The 20,544-nt window shown below is 48.1% G+C and overlaps 1 protein-coding gene across 5 annotated transcripts in view; it reads left to right on the forward strand.

Moving 5' to 3' along the window:
- The first annotated feature begins 2,374 nt into the window (after nucleotides 1–2,374).
- Nucleotides 2,375–20,544, forward strand: part of LOC146839636 (uncharacterized) — a 376,335-nt gene continuing 358,165 nt past the window's right edge. For all 5 annotated transcript variants that reach the window (XM_085650366.1, XM_085650365.1, XM_085650370.1 and 2 more), the window contains exon 1: nucleotides 2,375–2,898. In XM_085650366.1, the coding sequence (XP_085506492.1) occupies nucleotides 2,834–2,898 (65 nt within the window). In that variant the 5' untranslated portion in view covers nucleotides 2,375–2,833. The remainder of the gene's footprint in view (nucleotides 2,899–20,544) is intronic.

Here is a 20,544-nt window from a genome sequence, read left to right on the forward strand (position 1 = left end):
CATGGCAGCAGGCAGTCCTTTGAGAGTCCTTCCACAGGTCCAGAAGTGAAATGAGGAGTGGGTCTGAAGGTCCTATTTTTAAACATGGGTACTCTTCTTCATGATGGTGGAAGAAGCTTGTGGAAAGGTTCTCTGAAGTTCAAAGAATTTCCTGGCTCTCCTGCCCTGGCACCAAGATCGCTGCAGTGACAATGCAGGATTGTTAGGCCCTTTGATAGAAGGCAGAGCACAGGCTTTTTAGGTGTGAGTGGCGCTATGCTCAGCTTCCCCTATTCTGCCAGCAGATGGCCCATTGAGGCACACCTAATTTCTCTATTGTGTGACTGTCTGGGAGGAATTCAAAAAGTCTTATTGTCAGCTACACCCAGTCATATGACCCATGATAGGCTGCAGGCACAAAGGGTTAAGGCGAGGAAGGTGTCAACTTTGCAACAGTGGCATTTTCAAAATTGTAATAAAAAATCTGACTTTACCATTAAAGAGGGTTTATCATTACAATGTAAGGTTCCAAACATGACATGTCTACCTGCTCTCAATTAGGAACTGGAACATATTAAGTGTAGTAAGTTATCCCCTTATGCTATCCTATGGGAGGGGTAAGCCTCAGAGTACTTGAAAAATGAATGTAGGAGTTTTTTACTACCAGGATATGTAAACCTTAAAAGTGTATATCCATCCTTTCACTGTCACGGCACTCTGCCCTATGGGCTACCTAGGACCTACCTCAGGGGTGAATTATATGTAATAATAAGAGAGTATAATGCTTGGCAAGGGGATTTGAATGCCAGGTTGATAACAGCAGTTTAAAACTGAATTCAGGTAGCAGTGGCAGACCTGGGACATGTCTTAAGGTGCTACACTAGTGGGTGGCATAATAAGTGCTGCAGGCCAGCTGGTAGCATTTTAAGTCCTGGGTATGTGGTATACCACTCTACAAGGGACTTATAAGTACATTAAATATGCTAATTGGGTTTAAGCCAATTTAACCATGCTATAGTGAGAGAACAGAAGCACTTTAGCACTTGTTAGCAGTATTAAAGTGCATAGAGTCCTAAAGCCAAGAAAAACTAATTTGGTAACAAAAGTGGAGAGTGAAAGGCAAAACGTTTGGGAGCAGAGAGGGCCATGTCCAAAGAATCCTGTATGGGTAGTAAGGCCTAAATAGGGGTGAATTATTAATATTTGAATAGAGGATCTAGGCCGGTCAATAGGGGTTCTACAAATAGCATGCCTTTAGTCAAGTCTGCACTGTTACATTTAGTTTACAGGTCCAGGGTATGCTATTTTCATCATGTTGAAAGGGGGAACACAGGTACTTTATCACTAATTAGCAGAGGTAAAGTGTACAGAGTTCCACAGCCACCAAAACCAGTCAAGGAGAGCTTTTGGGGCTAGACAAAAGATGCTGCATGTGTGCAGTCTTGGCCATGCAGTTGGCCGCAGTCTTTACCTGGTGGCTCTGACTGGCCTCAGGCTAACTCGCTGGAACTGGCTTTTTCCAACTCAGGCAAGAACATTATATCCTTCCACTTCATTCAGTGGATGTGATTTCAAAATCAGATACACTCATGTGGCTTCACGATGGTTTTTGCAGGGAGGGGTGTAGGTGAGCAGCACAGGAGAGAGGCAAGGAAGCGAGACAGCAGCTGTGCTTGGTCACTAGGGGGCACCCTACGTCTTGGGGGCTAACTACGAACAAGGGAAGACGGCAATCTGGGCACCTGACTCCACATTTAGCTAAACAGACTACAACACATCCCATACATTCACAGTTAATGATAGACCCCAAAGTTGAGAGAATTACACAGATTTACACAGGGAGAGCGAAGACGCAGTCTCATCACTGCGCTCAGGTAAAAAAACACATAGCTAGCACCCATGACTCAGCAATAGGTAGTCATTGAGCAGAGCATGGTGACAGTAGTGATATTAAAGGGAGTACAGCTTTGGGTAATCAACATTGAGCAGTTGGTCATAGGCCAGAGCAAGTGGGCAGTACTCATTATCATGTTAAAAGGAGAACCTCTTTGGGTAAGCAACATACACTCGAATTATCAAGCGATTGGTGCAAAGGGTCGTCTGCACAAAGCAACATTGCATTCCGGTTAGAAGGAGAAAATGAGGAGCGGGTTGTCGTCACAGGTCCACTGCACCTGAAATTTTGGTCTCTAGAAACACTCTGCAGAAATACTTGTAACAACATAACTGACTCTCCAGGAAGTGTGGTTTTTATGTGCACCCTACCAACAAAGGGGATTATTTCAGTCATTTGAGAGCGGAATGTCACTCAGCAGGAACTGACATCGCTTTACCGGAAGCTGCACGAATATCATCTTCGCCATCGAGTCTTTCAGCTGCCTGATGCTAGCACGGAACGTCTAAGTGCTAGGATACAACAAGCACGCAAAACACACACACAGCAGAAAGGAATGAAGGTGTGCAACTCGCGCTGAACAACAGGAGGGGCGAAAAACGATTACCGGAAGGCACAATAGGAGAGGTGGTGGAAACAAAGCACTGAGATGCAGAGAAGTGACAGAAAAAGTATATGGAAGGAGGCAAGAAGCAACGTAGAGGACTGACTGTCAATGAAATACGAAGAAGGAAGATAACAGGCAAGCACGCATTGCCTAGAGACACAAAACAGAGCATAGCCAGTCACAAGCAAGAGAACACGGGCACACACACCGGCAGATGAAGGACGACGTGATGCCTAGACGCACACGCGCACACCGCTGCAAACGCACAGGCCGGTGACCTCACATACCGAGGAACGAGGAAGCGCGCGCTCACGGAGTGAAAGAAGCACACACAGACACCAGGACGCACCGCTATGGACGTGGGCAGGCTGTCACCTTCAGGAAGGGCCCTCTGGATCCTGGTGCTGGCCGGACTGTGGTAAGTGTGACCTCCGAGTGACCTTTCTCCGCTGCTTCTGCGCCTGGGAGGGAGTTTACATCAGGGAGATGCGAGGGTGCATGTCCTGTCTCCCTCTTGTGAACCAGGTGGGGCCAAAGAACTGAATGCACGAGGAGAGCCGAGCCGGGGCCGAGCCACGGGTGTTCCCAACACTAAAATGTGAGGCATCAATAGATCTCTCAATAGACAGCATTTAAGATATCAAAAGCTCTCTTAAACTTTGGAAAAAAATATTTGTTTTTGTGCAGGGGTAACTCCGGCCAGATACAGTCGTAGGAGTTCCCAAAGTAGCCAGTTAAGGGCAATGAGTTACACTGACTGGAAGTTGTTGTCCTGGGAGCGCGTAACTTGGGATATTATTAACCTAGGATTTTAGCCTCCCAGTCTCCAATGCAGTCACAGCCTCTATAGTGCTTTAAATGGAAATGTAGAAGTGCAGGTACTCTCCAGACAGAGTGCCTGATTGCCCCCAAAAAGTGCCAGTACTCTCCCATTAAATTAATTGCAGCCGTGCTGTGCCGAGAAGTGCAGGTACATCTTCGTTTCAATTTAAAGAAGTGCAGGTACTCAGTACCGGTCAGGACCTGCCCATTTAAAGCCCTGCTGTAAAGGCCAATGCTTCGTGCATAGTTATCTTTCGTCAGTTACACTATTACATTGTGATCAATTAAGGCGACATGCAAACAGTGCTTTAATTGGGATGAAAATGGTGGGGTATGGGAGGTCTCTAAAAGGGTCGTGATAAAGAATCTTAGCTGGGAATCCTTTCCAAGAGGAAAAGCATGTAGAAACATGTAAACTATAATCCTGTGTTTCACACAGCCTGTCACCTACCAGTATCTGGGATCCTCCTTGTGAATTTGCTGTTCTTACAACCATACATTTAACACAACAATGAATGTATGCCAAAAAGAAGCCACAGCTATTGCCTTTGTCAATGCTTGTTAGTAGTATCAAATAATTGAGTAAATCCAATGATCTTGTTATGAAGCTATGTAGGCGGGATCTTTCTTTCCCCTCCCAGAAATATGACAAACGCTAGCAAACTCACAGAGCACCACAATGCGAAGATGTTAGAGATAATGGACTCTATAACGCAGCTAACACGAAAACGAATTACGGATATAGACAAAAATCCCTGGTTCAGCGGAGCACTAAATGAAGAAAGGCTTTAAAATGAGACTAGCAGATTGGAAATGGAGACAACTACTGTCATCCCCACAGCTAAAATTGCTAAGAAAAACCTGAAGCGCCTACAATAAAAATGTTCTCAAATCAAAATACAAATTCTTCAGGACGGAATTGGAGAGTGCTAAACTCTTTGAAATGGTAAAACATCAATTGAACAAAATGGCCAATTCTGCACCAGAATCAACAAAATCTCAAATTAGCTGTGAAGAATTCACAAATTTCTTTACATCCAAGGATAATCCCAAGGAATGTGAGCTCAGGACAGCAGCATCCACATTGGAGGCTTCACAACCAAGTGATTCAACACTGCTCAATCAGCCAGTACCCACAAACAAAGCTCAATGGTCTACTTTCAAACTATATGACCAAAGCGACATCTTTTAAACTATATCAGCCATTAAGCCAAACAACCACTACAACGATCCACTCCCAGCAAAATGTGTGCCATCCATTGACCAGGACATCCCCAGTTGAACATTGTTAGTCAATGCTTCCCTGTCTCAAGGATCCTTCCCAGACTGTCTAGAGATGGGACAAGTTATTCTCATTGTTAGACGGTGGGTAGATCGAGCAGGGTGTCTCTTCCTTCGCTCAGAAACCGTCCCCACAACCCTGCCCCCCAGTCCTTCTGCGGGATCCGATGGGAGGTCATGGCGACCTCGTAGGCCCTGAACCATTGTTGAATGTCATCGTTTTTATAATATTCTTTGACCACGTCCTTGGGGATGTGGACCTTCTGCTCCGCTGGGAAGGCCGCCTCTCGGTTTCCCGGGGGCCTCCCTTCCTCGCTTTTGGCCTTGAGCTCGAGTTCTTTCAAGCTGCGTTCGTGCTCTAGTTGGAGCTTCCTTCCTTCGTGTTCCCGTTGGAGCTTCTTCTCTTCTAGCTCGCCTTGCACGTGCATTTGCTCTACTGCTAGCTTTTTTCCGCTAACTTCAATTCGCCTTCAATTTTGAGTTTGGCTAACTCGAGTTCGTGATTGCGGCTTCTCTCTCTGTCCGCGAGTTCTTCCGGGGATAGCCCCCGTCTGGTACGATGCCTCGCACCTGATTGCTGCTGCTTTCGCCTTGGGGGGGGTTCGGCTTCGTCGGGGCGCTCCCCTGTGCCTTCTGGGCGGGAGGCCCCGGCATCCACCCAAGCTTTCAGTGCTTTCTGCAAATCTTCTTTGGTGTTGAGACCGGTGGTAGCGATTTTAAGTTCTTTGCAGAATTGCTTTAGTTCTTTGTGCGTGTATTCTTCTAGTTGTTCCACCTTGAACACCCTGTTGGCGTTGGTTTCTGCGGGGCTCATGGCGCTTCCTTCTGCCATCTTTGTCGGTAGTGCGTCCGTCGTTCACGGTACGATCTCTAGGTGATGGGCCCGAATCCCGTCGCTTGCCACCAATGTTAGACGGCGACCTCAGAGGAGCCCGGAAAGGGATCCTGACTACCCTGAGACCCACCCTCAAAGTATCGTAGCCGGGCACTGGCGGGAGACTCCTCAGGGGGGAGGAATCTCGTATCTAGGATCGTACTTCTGGCACCACACGACACAGAAACACCACACCATGCGTTCTTAGGAATCAATCTTTTATCAATCAGGTTAGCACTGCAAATATGTACAAGGAGAGCGCGGGCTCAATGAGTCTCGGAAGGGATAGGGGGTAGCGGGACAGTCTCTGGTAAAGGTTCAAGGCAGGGACGTATCCGGCGCACAGCTCACAATCCTCGAGCTGGGGGATAGGCTTGTTGTAGTTGGGGTCCGGCGGGACCGTGGGAGTCTGTGGAAGCCGCGAGTCACTCAGCGGGCTCAAGTACAAGTTCGGAGGTCTTACGATCTTCAGGGAGCCGCGAGTCACTCAGCAGGGCTCAGGTACAAGTTCGGAGGTCTTACGATCTTCAGGGAGCCGCGAGTCACTCAGCAGGGCTCAGGTACAAGTTCGGAGGTCTTACGATCTTCAGGGAGCCGCGAGTCACTCAGCAGGGCTCAGGTGGTTCTAAGTTCCAGGAGCCGCGACCGCGTCAGCAGGCTCTCGTCGTTCCAGCGTCGAATCTGCCGGACAGTCCAAGAGCACCCCCTGTTATAGGTCGACCCCTCTTTGATGTCCGGAGTCTGTCCAGGCAGGGGTCTTGTCACCTGGGGGTTGCTTGTCGAGGTTTCCTGCCATTGTCTTTGATCCTTTCAGGGCCAGGTCGGGAGGAGTCCCAGACACCCAGCAGGTCTGGAGCCAGCCCTCAGTGAGGCCGGAGGGCCGATCGAAACCCATCGTCCCAGGAGAGTTCAGAGGTGCGATAGAGACTGCTCCTCCCTCTCTCATCCCCTGGCAAGCGTGATGTCCTCCAGCCGGAGTGGCGCCGCTAGGGCCGGGTCGCGCTGGGGCCGGGCGGCCATCTTGTTGCCTGAGGTGGGCACGCGGGCCCGGGGTGGCCGAAAGGAGGGAGGCCATGCACGAGGGTGCCCGGGTCGGGTGCAGGTATTCTGGTGGAAAGGATCGGCTAGGCCGTGTGCTTGGGGCTGCAGGTACCAAGTTATGTGGTGCGGGGGCAAGTAGGGCCATGCTTACGAGGCCGGGTCCAACACTCATCATAAAAACACCGAAAGAGAATCCTGCAGACCCTCACAATTTTCATCCAGTATCCAACATTCCTCTATTAGCAAAAGTGATAGAAAAGTGTGTGCATCAAGAACCAAGTCAACACATCTCTAAATTTAAACTACTAGACGATTGCCAATTGGGGTTTAGACCAAATTATCGTACGGAAACAGCAATACTGCACATAGCAGACAACGCATTGCTCACTCTGGAACAGAACAAAACATGTCTTTTAATTTTTCTTGATTTATCATCAGCGTTCAACACAGTTAACCACGGTATGTTGCTAGAATGTCTGGAAAAAGGACGGGTTTTTCGGGAAATGTTTAGAATGGTTCAAGCCCTACCTGAGGAACAGTACACAAAGATTTCTGGTAAATAAAAACCTGTCAGCATCTTCCCCCATTCAGATCGGGGTTCCACAAGGCTCAATCCTCTCCCATTCACTATTTAACCTATATGTGGAGCCACTGACAGATATACTCCGCCTTGCCAAAATCTCTTTCCACATGTATGCAGATGACACTCAGATTTACATTAAGATTTCTTCTTTGGAGGAGATCAAAACATTGAATGAGGCATTACAGGTGCCAATGCTATGGTTAACAAGAAATCAGCTTAAATTAAACACACAAAAAACAGAATTCCTCCTAATATTCCCCACCAAAAGCTTACCGATTATAAAAGAATGGACCAATTTAATCACTGCACTTAACTGCACCCCGAGCATTGTAGAATCAACCAAATCAGTAGGACTCACACTAGATCACCTGAACTATATTAGGAAACTGAAACTATTCATCAAAACAGCAGACCTCAATATGGCAGTTCAGGAATGAGTAATCTCGAGGATTGATTATGGATGCACAACACTCTCAGGGCTTCCCAAAATCGCAACAGCTCCACTAAAAGCCTGCCTCAACACAGCATCAATGTTTATAACAGTTTCAAAACATTCAACCACATATCTCCTTACCTGAAAGCGCTGAATTGGCTACCTTACGAAGCCAGAATTCAACTCAAATTGGCGTGTATCAAACACAAAGCGCTACACTTCCATTCACCAAGGTATCAAGCTCAGAAATGGAAGATTTCTGGTGGAAGCAGACAATCAAGGAGCGCCAGAGACCTAGTGCTGAAGCCACCGATTTTCTAGAGGAAAAAAACTTATGACGGAGCGTTCTTGGGTGCTGCACCGAGAATATGGAATTTGCTACCTCCAAGCATCAGAAGGTTACCTAACTCCACAAGATTCAAGAAAGAAACCAAGATCTTTCAAATGAGCAAATTCCTACTGTAACTATTACCAAACAACCTCGACAGATTCACCTAGAACATTTCTTAAATACGCAAGAGCCTCTCTTGAAAAGGTCCAATTTCACCTGTTTTATATAAATTCTTGCTTTCCTTCATGTTATGGTTCCTCTAGACTTACATTCTGTGAATGTGCTAAAGTCTTTTTTGCTGAGTAAAGTTTCTGTTATAATTTTGAATTGGACTTTAATGTGTTAACTGCTGTTCAGAGTAATGTACTAAAGAAAAAGTAGTCACATCTTTAACTGTGAAGCACTTTGATACCCTGTGGGGTCAAGGTTGCGCTATACAAAACACGGAATAAATAAATGAATTGAAATATATAAATTCTGAAAATCTGAGACTGTGAATTAAACTTTACTAAGATCGATAGAAGAAGTAGCAATCTACGGAATGTCTCAGTCATTCTCGTTCACACCACTTTTCTCCGCAGTTTCTTACTCTGTTAGACATTTACACACTCTTCACCCCAACACCTTTTTTAAATCCTCCATCTGTATGACACACGTCATCTCTTTCCTCTTCAGCACCATCTTTTCATGATGTCCCACACAATTTTTTATTTTATTTTTATTTTACAGAGTTTTATATAGCGCAAACTTGACCCGAAACGGGTATCAGAACGCTTTACGTAGTACCAGTTCAATCAATCAATCAATCATAACATTTATAAAGCGCACTACTTACCCGTGAGGATCTCAAGGCGCTGGGGGGTTTGGAATGCTGCTACTGCTCGAAAAGCCAGGTCTTGAGGAGTCTTCTGAAGGTCAGCAGGACTGAAGAAATTCAAAACTCCTTCTCAGGGTTAAACTAACAAAAAAAAAGAAGTTGGCACAGAAACTGAAATATAAAAGAACATCTTTATTAAACTCAAAATGAGTGTGACTACGTCACCCAGAAGCCGCAGCAACTGAATGAGGCAGTCCAAAGAGAGCAGAACACTGGGGCCTTATATATGTGAGGGTTAAAACTCAGCATAAAAGAAAGGGGCAGTCCTGGCTCATGCAAGCATGCAAAATGCCAATATGGACATACAAGATCTGCCAAATATTAGCCGATAGGAAAACATTCAAAACAAGCCATCATGTAACCAGAACGTCCCCCTTGAGTCGTGTTTTTGCCCAACCCCATAAGTCAATCAATGACAGCACCTATAGGTCAATCAGTAACGGCAGGACATGTTTGTGTGCTTCAAAGGACAACTTGCAAAATAGGATAATGCGGAGAAAGAATACTGAAGGCCAACAAATAGTTGGGACAAGGATTAGTCAGTATAGGCAGGGATTTAGTCAGTCTGGCTAGTTCCTGGAATTAGTTTCACAACAAGGAAGGGAAGGTTATTTGACACGTGGCAGTACAAAGGGCAAAAACACTCGGTTTACCAAGCTGCCTGAGTGAGGGCAACAAAATGGCGACAGAATACAAAATGGAGTAAAAACTGAATTACCTCAGGACTTGGGTCTACCATAGGTGGGTGGGGAGGGTGTTCCAGGTCTTGGTGGCGAGGTGGGAGAACAATTTTCCGCCGGTGGTCTCTCTTCGGATGCGGGGGACTGTGGCGAGGCCAAGGTCGGCAGAGCGGAGCTGGGAGGTGGGGGTGTAGAAGCTGAGTCGTTTGTTGAGTCCGGTGTTGTGTAGTGCCTTGTGTGCTTGGGTGAGGAGCTTGAAGGTAGTCCTTTTGTTGCCGGGGAGCCAGTGCAGGTCTCTCAGGTGGGGTGTGATGTGGCTGCGGCAAGGCATGTTGAGGTTCAGGCGTGCAGAGGTGTTGTGGATGCATTGAAGCCGTTTCAGGAGTTTGGCCGAGGCTCCTGCATAGAGGGTGTTTCCGTAGTCCAACCTCCTGCTGACGAGGGCCTCGGTGACCTTGCTTCTCGTTTTGGTGGGGATCCACTTGTAGATCTTGCAGAGCATGCCGAGAGTGTTAAAGCAGGAGGAAGAGATGGCGTTGACCTGCTTAGTCATGGAGAGGGTGAAGTCGAGGATGACCCCTAGGTTGCGTGCGTGGTCGGTGGGTTTTGGGGCTGTTCACAGTGCGGTCGGCCACCATGAGTCGTCCCAGGCCAAGGGGGTGGATCTGAGGATGAGAACCTCCACCTTGTCCGAGTTCAGCTTCAGTCGGCTGTTCCTCATCCATTCGGCGACGGCCTTCATTCCTTCATGGAGGTTGGTTTTGGCCGTATGGGGGTCCTTGGTGAGGGAGAGGATCCGCTGGGTGTCATCGGCCTAAGAGATGATGTTGAGGTCGTGCAGTCGGGTGAGGTGGCCGAGCGGTGCCATGTAGATGTTAAACAGCGTTGGGCTGAGGGATGAGTCCTGGGGTACGCCGCAGATGATCTCTGTGGCCTCGGAACGGAAGGGGGGGAGGCGGACGCTCTGTGTTCTGCCGGAGAGGAAGGAGGTGGTCCAGTCCAGGGCCTTCTCTTGGATCCCGGCGTCATGGAGGCGTGTGCGTAGTGTGCGGTGGCAGACCGTTTTGAAGGCAGCTGACCGGTCCAGGAGGATGAGGGCTGCGGTTTCTCCGTTGTCTCGCAGGGTCCTGATGTCATCGGTGGCGGTGATGAGGGCAGTTTAGGTGCTGTGGTTGCTACGGAACCCGGACTGGGATGGGCCCAGAATGCTGTTCTCCTCGAGGTAGCGGATCAGTTGTTTGTTGACGGTCTTATCGATGACCTTTGCCGGGAACGGGAGCAGGGAGATGGGCCGATAGTTCTTGAGATCCTTGGGGTCCGCCTTGGGTTTCTTGAGTAGGGCGTTGATCTCGGCGTGCTTCCAGCTCTCCGGGAAGGTTGCTGTCTCGAAGGAGATGTTGATGGATTTCTGGAGGTGGGGTGCGATGGCGGTGCTGGCTTTGTTGAAGATGTGGTGTGGGCATAGGTCTGACGGAGATCCGGAGTGGACGGTGTTCATGATCTTGATGATGTCGTCGTCGTTTATGTTGGTCCAGGAGAGCAGGCGGTTGGTGCGGATGGTGGTCGTGGGTGGTTGTGTGGGCAGTCGTGTCATTGAAGCTGTCATGGATGTCTGTGATCTTGAGGTGGAAGAAGGTGGCCAGCGAGTCGCACAGGTCTTGCGAAGGTGGGATGTCATTGGTGTTGGAGCTGAGGTTGAAGAGTTCCTTCATGATGTTGAAGAGCTCTTTGCTATTGTGTGTGTTGTTGTCAAGGCGGTCTTTGAAGGAGGCCCTTTTGGCGGATCTGAGGATGTGATGGCGTCTGCGGGGGGCGTCCCTGTGGGCTGCGTAGCTGTCCGGTGTTCGTTCACGGTGCTAGTTCTTTTCCAGCTTTCGGCAAGTTTGCTTGGAGGCCTGGAGGTCTTCAGTGAACCAGCTGGCTTTCTTGCTGGTGTGGCTGATGGAGGGTTTCTTGAGCGGGGCGAGGGTGTTGGTGTAGTCGTTGATCCACTCACTGAGGTTGCAGGTGGCAGAGTCGGGGTCCGTGGGGTCGGCAGGTGGGCTCTGGGCGAGTGGTTAGCTGGTCTTTGGTGACTTTGCTCCAGCAGCAGCGAGGTATCTGTTGGGTGCAGTCGTGCGTGGTGGTTTCCAGAAGTTGAAGTGGATGCAGCGATGGTCAGTCGAGTGGAGTTCGGTGGTGTGGTCGAAGGCGACGTGGGGACTTGCGGAGAAGATAGGGTCAAGCGTGTGGCTGGCGGAGTGGGTGGCGAGTTGTCTGAGTCCGAGGTTGGTGAGGTTGTCGATCAGGGTGGTGGAGTTGGTGTCGTTGTTGTTCTCAAGGTGGAAGTTCAGGTCCCCGAGGAGGATGTAGTCCGTGGAGGCGAGGGCGTGCATTATATGAGGACACATTCACTTTTGTTAGGCATGGGGAGATTAAGTGATTTGCCCAGAATCATAGGATGTTCAGCGTCATTGCCGAAACTCGAACCCAGTTCCCCAGATTTGAGGTTGACTGCCCTAGCCGTTAGGCCAACTCCTCTCCCCAATGATGATGAAATGTATTTATAAAGTTTGACTGTGATGCCGTGAGGGGTGTCCTGTGCTAATATCCGAACAGGAAGGGCCCGATTCACAAAGGGTCTTTGCACTGGTGGCGGAGGCCCAACAGTTGTGGCGGGGGGTGCACTCTTGGCGGAGTTCCCGCAGTTGTGGTGGGGCCCCACCACTGTAGCAAACTCCTCAATGGGTAACTGCACAACTGAGGTCCCGGCACAACTGCTGTGGCTCTGCCATGAGTGCAATGTCCTCTCTGAATCAGGCATGCAGTTATGCTTACTGAAATAGCCAAGTATTTGGTTTCAAGTTAAATTGCCAATGATTGGTTTCAGCTTTGAGTGATGTGGGGAGGTTATTCCACAACCACAAGACTTGGAGTGAGAAAGATTTTCCAGTGTTCCGTTCAAGATGAATTCGGGAGATTTCAAAACCTAGTGCTCCTTTAGATCGCAGAACTTGACTAGGATTATGACCCTCAAGCTTCTCCATGAGTGGCTTGGCCACATTATAAAAAGCCCTGTGTGGCATTTTAACCCCTTCGCCGTGGGGGTAATTCCCCCATGGCGGGGGGGTGGGGGTGTGCGGCGCCGCAGTGCTCGTGCTCTGACTTGCTACCACCAAGTCAGAGCAAACAGCTATGTCCCAGGGATGGGCACCCTGAGACATGGCAGGAGCTGGCTTTTGGGGGTGGCAGCCACCAGGGCCATGTATGGCTCTAGAAGGGTGCCATGAGCCCCCCTTCTTTCTCTTAGTGTGGGCTGGCACAAGGAAGTTAGTGGCCCTTATAGGGCCTGGAGACCTCCCATTATTAATTATTTTTTCGACCCTGGGTAGGTAGTAATCCCCTGGGTCTGGAGGGTACCTGTACCCCTGCCAATTCTGTTTATTGCCTCTGGAAGGTGGTGGTCCCCGGGGCTTCATAGAAGCTCAGTAGGGGGTCTGCACAGTCCCCCTCCATTTTTGGAAAAAGAGCCCTGTGGAGGTGGTGGTCCCCTGGCCATCTCAGAATCCCAGGAGGGGGACCTGCGTGCCCCCTCCAATAGTTAAAACAAAGCCCCAGGGAGGTGGTGGTCCCCATGGCTCTATGTTAATTTAATGTTAATTGTGATTTGTAGAACACTTAATACCATCAGGTCTCTAAGCACTTCGAGAAGATTAGCTATAGTACCACAAGTGAAAGTTAGCCCATGATTGATTTATATTATGCCCAGGCTTCTGTGAAGAGTAGAGACTTCAGTTTCATCCTGAATGGAAGGAGGGCTTTTTCGGACCAGAGGTGGCCTGGCAGCCTATTCCACAGTTGCAGGATGAGGACAGAAAAGGCTCGCCCTCCTTTAGTTGTGTAATTAGACCGTGGGCAGGTTAGTAGGCCATCAATGGATGACCTTAGGGTGCAGCCGGGGACGTATTTCCCCATGCGCTCTTTGATGTATCTTGGGGCCTGTCCATACAGTGCCTTGTGGGCGATACACAGGCCCTTGAATCTTGCCCTCTGTTTAATGGGGAGCCAGTGTAATTTCCGCAGCAGGAGAAAGGCCCAAGTGTGTCTGTGGAGCTTAAAGATCAGCCTAGCAGCTTCAGTCATCACCACCTTTAGTTTGCCAAGCAACTTGTCCGGTAACCCAATATAAAGCGAGTTACCATAATCTCGTCATGACATGATCAAAGCGGTCACCACCATCCACATGGTGGAGAAAGAAAAGAGAGGTGATAATTTCCTCAACTGCCTTAGCAGGCCCACACAGGTCCTGAACACGATGGATACTTGGTTGGACAGTGAGAGTTTGGCATCTATTTTTATACCCAGGCTTTTTACCACCAGGGTTGGAGATGAGTGTCTTCCAGCTCCTGTGGCCAAAATTGATTGCTGACCATAATAGTGGCCGATACCTCCGTTTTGCCAAGGTTAACCTTAAGTGAATTGGCTGTCATCCAGTTTACCACACATCTCAGTATGTCTTGCACCCGTGTGTTGGCTTGTGCTGTGTTGTCAATTTGTAAGGTAATTTGTGTGTCGTCTGCGTAGTTAAACACCTGGCAGTCCATCTGAGACAAGTCTCTCACTAGTTGTCTAAGATATATGTGGGGACAGTGCAGATCCTTGTGGGACTCCACAGGTTATAGACCCCCTGTCGAACACACAATCACCCATCTGACTTTTTAGGGTGTGATCTGTCAGGAGGGAGGTAAATCAATGAAGTATCGTACCCCCGACGCCAATGTCCTGGATTCTTGTCAGGAGTTGACAGTGGTTGACCGTGTCGAACGCCGCCGACAGGTCAAGGAAGACCAGAGCACACAGCTTTTTGCTGTCAGTTGTTAGCCTTATATCATCCAGTACTGACAGCATCACCAGCTCAGTGATGTGCTGGGATCTAAAGCCTGCCTGTCTGTCCCCTAGTAGTTGATTGTAGTGACTTAGTCCAGACGTGTAGAGGATCTTTAGATGTTTATTTGTAGTTGGTTATAAGTCATCCAATTCAATCCATTACAAGACAGTACAAGACCAGTCATAGACCCCACCAGGAGCAGCCAGTGTAGTGCTCAGCCCTTCTCAATTGACATCTCTGGCTCCCAACATTCTGTACTACATCATAGGATGAACATTCCACTGGCAAAGCAAGAGATGAAATGCATAACCACAAAGCCAGGATATTACATATCCCCTTTTCTTCCATATAAAACAACGAAGAAAGAAAAGAGAACCAAAAAGATAGAAGAAACACAGAGTAAATCAGAAACATCGCAAACCATTGAGAAAACAGAACAACCAAAAGGAGAAACGAAAACATAAGTGAAGAAAACAGAGAAGACAGACAAAAGGTGAGAATGCCATAAGAATGACAAAAAGTGACAATACCATCCCTTTTTCCTCACAACAACAACAAAAAGAGAAAGTACCAAACGACTACCTCCAGATATACCTACTGGCCAGGCAAGTATAAAACGAGACAAGTCAAACACAACACAATGACCAACAGACCAAGAGTAGACAGTAAAAAGAAAACGAAGAAGAAAACCTCCAGAAGACAAAAGAACACCACAGTGTGAGAAAACAAAGAAAAATAGAATCCAGAATTCACAGATGAAATCAATAAAAGATAACAGGAGGAAAACTGAGCTGTAAAGGGAAATGATGAGACAATTTAAGATAAATCACACAAAATTCCCATTACATGAAAATCTCAATAAAATATCAAATACAACTTGTGTAGTGTAACCAAATGAGACAAGAGGTGTCCGTGTATGGATGGACAACTAGTGTGGAGCTCACACACTGTGCACCAAAGCAACTTAAAAGTTAGCTTATCAGGTAGGAACCCGAGTATATGGGTAGGAATCTGTGACAGTGTGCACTGAAAGGAAAGAAATACCCTGGAGGTAAATTCTTGTGCACTGAGCAGACGGGAATGTGACCCATATGAGACACCTCATGAAGAGGCAAACATGATGTGCACCGTAAAAAAAAATGGGAATGTAACCTATATGAGACACCTCATGTAAAGTTCATAGTTGTGCACCAGTAGAAGAACAAGAACCCTTACGTAACACCACGTGTGAAAGTGAAGAAAATGTGCACGATAATGATGAGACTCAGAACCCTTGTATGACACCCCGTGTGGAGGTAACAATGTGCACAGTAATGACGGGACTAAAAACCCCTGTGCACTGTAATGACGGGACTCAAAACCCATACAAGATACCTTGTGTTAAGGAACAGATTGTGCACTGCGTGAATATAAAACCTTAGACACCCTGTGTAGGGTAAAATGTGCACATAACAAATAGGACAAACGCACTAAATCTATAGTTGTGCACCATAGGGAATGGGGAAAACCCATGACACACCTCGCATAGAAGCAAACATGTTGTGCAATGATCAGGAAGCTAGGCACCTGTGAAGAAAACAAACGTTAAACGTAAAAAAAACCTGATGCCATGGGTGGTCAGAGACGTCTTGTAGACGAAACAAACATGAAATCACAGGTGTGCCTGTCATCGAAATTCTGTGGCAGGCAAGTGCTGCAGAATAATGTTTACAAGAGGTACTGCAGCGTATTTAAGATGAGGCGATAAAGAACAGGTGAAGACACACTAAAAAGTATTAAAAAGTACCTCCAGACAGAAAAGTTTTACCATAGAGCGTCTCCTCACCAACAACAGTGAGCCCATCAGGAACTCCCCAAAGATACCGTAAGGAGTCCTTAACATCCTTCTGTCTTGACACGACATGTAGAAGAAGACGTGGTTGGCAAATAGAAATAAACTCCGGCGGTGCCTGCCCGCACTTCCGCTTCAAATGCGCAGTTCATTGGTGAAAACTTGCCTACTGCCCAACAAAATATGGCGGCACACACAGTGACGCCGTCACAACCACACTATCAGTCATTGGAAGACAAAGCATGAGAAATCCCAGGGAAATGAAACACCTCACTTCATGCTGAAACAATAACACAGACAGTCTATAATTACCGCTGTAAACATAGAAGGAGATGGTTTGTGCTGTATAAGAAACAGATGCTGTAGAGACAAAAGCAGCATCATAGTTCCTTCATGTTGACACGCTGTGGAGACACACAAACTAATTTTTGGGACGCTTGAGGTGCTGTTGGCGATAGAAAAATAGTCCTTTTCACGCACTGTAGGACCAGTAGGCACAGATGACCACACCAGACGCATACGTTGGCAGGAACTCTCACTGAAGAAACAGGAACTGTCAGTAAAGAAGGAGTTGGTAGGTACATACGTTGGCAGGCTCGAGAAGTGTTAGGCTTACACTCATTGAAGGAAAGGCACAAAGCGTAGACGTTAGTAAGCAAGCTAAAACGCAGGCAATGGCAGACACAGCAGGTAGAGACAGGAGCCGCTTAGAGATTTGAACTGGCACTTTGTGTTGAGGGTGCCCGATGGGAGGCCACTGGTGGGGTCAAGGGTGCCAGTTGAGATAGGTGCCAGCTTGAGTTACCGATAAGTCTGTGGAAGTAGTTGATTGAAGATTGAAGAGGTGGAAGTAGCAGGTTCTTTAGAAGATCGTCGCTAAAATTCTGTAGTGACTTAGTCCATACGTGTAGAGGATCTTTGGATATTTATTTGTAGTTGGTTACAAGTAGGCCTGGGCGAAGCACTACGCTACGCTCGCGTAGTTTGCGAAGTTCGCGCTACTTCGCACTACGCGAACTGCACGTAGCACAGTGCGAACATGCGTAGCGTAGTGTTGCGTAGTGCTGCGGTCATTTTTTGCTTGCTCGCGGTCCTCAACGTCAAGTTGGCGACCGCGAGCAAGCAAAATGACATCCTGGCGAGACTTTTTCCTTGTTCGCGATCGCGAGCATGGAAAATAAACCTCCCGGCGAGATTCCCAACGCGAGGAGGTCAGGTTTCTCATTGCGAGGGGTCGCGTATGCTCGCGACCGCTCGCGATGAGAAACTACCAGTTCGCGTTGAGAAAGCTGCAGCTCGAGTAAAAATCTACTCGAGCAGCAGAAAACTACAGCTCGCACTGTGCAAGATGCCATTTTCAATGATTGCACAGTGCCGGTTGCTTGTCCGCACTGTGCAATCATTGAAAACAACATCTTGCACAGTGCGAACATGTTACTACGCAGGTCGTGAAGTGCTACGCGTAGCTCGCGTAGTGCGAACTTCACTTTGCGTAGCTTCGCGAAGCGCTACTTCGCGAACTACGCCCACCCTTAGTTACAAGTCATCCAATTCAATCCATTACAAGACAGTACAAGACCAGTCATAGACCCCACCAGGAGCAGCCAGTGTAGTGCTCAGCCCTTCTCAACTGACATCTCTGGCTCCCAACATTGCAAGCAAGAGATGCAATGCATAACCACAAAGCCAGGATATTACATTGATGTTCTTCCATAAACATCGATAAAGCCAGAAAAGGAAGTTGGGAGATGGGCCTATAGTGTTTCATGTTGATGGTGTCTGTTCCTATCTTTTTGAGAAGGGGGATTACTCTAGCTTCCTTGAATTTCCTGGGGACCTTCCTTGTTTCTAGCAAGAGGTTAATCAGGGAAAGGACTTCTCCCTCAATCGCAGGGAGGGCTCATTTGAAAATCCTTGGAGGGCACGGGTCAGCGGGTGAGCAAAGTGGAGCAGAGACTCATGGTCTAGCTTTTGGAAGGAGGTGATCGAATCTACCCTGTCGTTATGTGGCTCTGCCCTTGCCAAGACATACTGGTTAATGGGGGTATTGTCTATGTCTGCTAGGATGTATTTTACTTTGTCTAAGAAGAAGGTCAGGAACTTGTTCTAGTATTCCTGGCTGGTGGGAGCTTCTTGCATCTGATTTTGGCTAAGGTTCTTCAGGATTTTGAAGGTTTCTCTTTGTTTATTGTCTGCCTCCATAATCCTATATTCATAGAAATAGGCCTTTCTTCTAAGGATTGCTTTTTTGTAGATGGTAAGTCTAGACCTATACTCTGTGAGCGCCTGCAGCTCTTAGGCTTTGCGCCACTGTCTTTTGTAGTGACAGAGGGTCCGTTTCAGTCCCCTTAGCTCTTCCGTGAACCAGGGGGCACTCTTCCCCTTGTTTTCCTCCCCTTATTATTGGCTGTTACCAATTGGTTGGAGATGGATTTACTCCTCTCTTCGAGATCCGCTGTCCAGTATTACTTGGTGTGTTATCTCGCAGAGTGACCCTTAAGCTCTTTTCCTCAGTTTTATTCCAGCTACGCACCATTTTCTATTTAGGAGGAGGGCGTCTATAGCGGCTAGCTTGGGGGATCTGGAGGCTGATTAAGTAGTGGACTGACCACCCACAGTCAGAGTAATGGCCACCAGATCAACCTGTGGCTGAGTTGACCAGATGAGGTCTAAGGTGTGACCTTTCTCATGGGTGGGGGTAACCACAAGCTGCTGCAGCCCCACTGTGGACATAGTTTCTTCTAACTGTTGGGCCTGTGCCTCTCTAGGTTGATGGTCCCAGTGGTAGTAATGTCTCCCACCACCAGGAGTTGTTGGAACTGTGAGAGAAGATCGGTGATACTTTTGGTGAGGAGGTCAATGAACCGTGGAGGAGCTCGCACCACCATAATTGCCATACTTGAGGTGTTGGTACATGCTTTGGACATTAAAATATCATCTCCTTCCGGATTTTCTCCCACTAATTTTTCTATTGTCAACCGTTTGTTATACAGTATCGCCAACCCCCCTCATCTTTTCCCATCTGGCCTATTATGCGAAAGGGCATCATAACCTGCGGGTAGTGTTACAACTATAGTTGGGCCGGAATCATCATTGAGCCATGTTTCAGTGAGTGCAAGGATATTGGGAGAGTCTTCTTGAAGGAGAGTGAAGATCTAAAGGCCGTGCTTCTGGAGAGAGCGCGTGTTGAGAACCAAGATTTTTATGTGGTTGTTAAAGGATCTTTACCTTTAAGGGAGCGGGGGGATTTAACCCTCTTCTCCCCCCTTGTGCGCAAAATGAGGAGTTCTTCTGCCAGGAGTAGACTCTCTACCTGTGGCTCCAGGGGGACAGCCCTGTGTTCTAGAGCCCTTAATACTGCCCCAGAGTATGACCTGATTTGACCAGGAGTCCTGGCCCCTGGACCTGTTCAGGCGTGGATGGGCTCAGATGGGCTTGCCTTAGGCACGCCCGCTGTGCGTGTCTGCTGTGTGTCCGCTCCAGGGTGCAATTTCAAGGGGTCTCGCGTCCCTCGCCCCTCCCCACCAATCAGGCCTGCATCAGCAGCAGCTGATTTCCCCCTTGACCACTAGATCGCATCCGTGAAGCGGAAGTGGAGAGGAGGACAGTTTAGAGTCAGGTCTGTACCCTAATCTTAAAACCACATCAAATTCAATTTCAATATACACAGTTCTACAGTATTTTTGAAAGAACGTTAAAAAGCAGGTCTGCTTGGTAGCTTAAACAAACATGCACCACCTGGGATGCAGTAGCGCGTCTTCCCTATGTACCTTAGGAGGGGGGGTCCATTCATCTTCCACTGGAAACTTAGACACTACTACAGCCCAATTGCTAAACAGATTTACACCACATTAGGCAGAAAGCTAGATCTTGGTTCAGAAAATATGCTTTTTGTGATTCGGTGTAAATCTGTTCAGTAGTTTTTAAGATACTAAGACCCTAAAATGTATATTTCACACCCCATGGAGGATCTTTCACACCCCATGGAGGATCTGGGGGCTGCCAGATCTTGAGATAATGTAAGCCTGAATGTGCCCGTCCATGCATGGACCACGCCCAGCGACATGGATCCTGGTTCTCAGACCTTCCACATATATGATGGCAGCACTCTCCTGGCCCTCAACTCCAGATGCCATGCTGCCTGCCACCTCACATCGCCAAAGGACACCCAAGGACCCTTCTCATGGCCCAACTGCAGCTACACCCTGACCCAGCTCCACTCTCCAGCAGACCAGACCGGCTCAGAAGCATCTTCCTCAATGTGCGCTCCCTGCATAAACATGCCACTGAACTCTGGGACCTACTAGACTCTGTCTCTCCTGACATCACCTTCCTCATGAAAACCTGGACGAACCCTAGCTTGGCCCACACATCGCCACTGCCATCTCCGCCGGTTATAAGATCACCCAGAAGGACCACGCAAACGGACCAGCAGAAGGCATTG

Source organism: Triturus cristatus, chromosome 4_1 (genome assembly GCF_964204655.1).
Source record: "Triturus cristatus chromosome 4_1, aTriCri1.1, whole genome shotgun sequence".
Taxonomy (NCBI): Eukaryota; Metazoa; Chordata; class Amphibia; order Caudata; family Salamandridae; genus Triturus; species Triturus cristatus.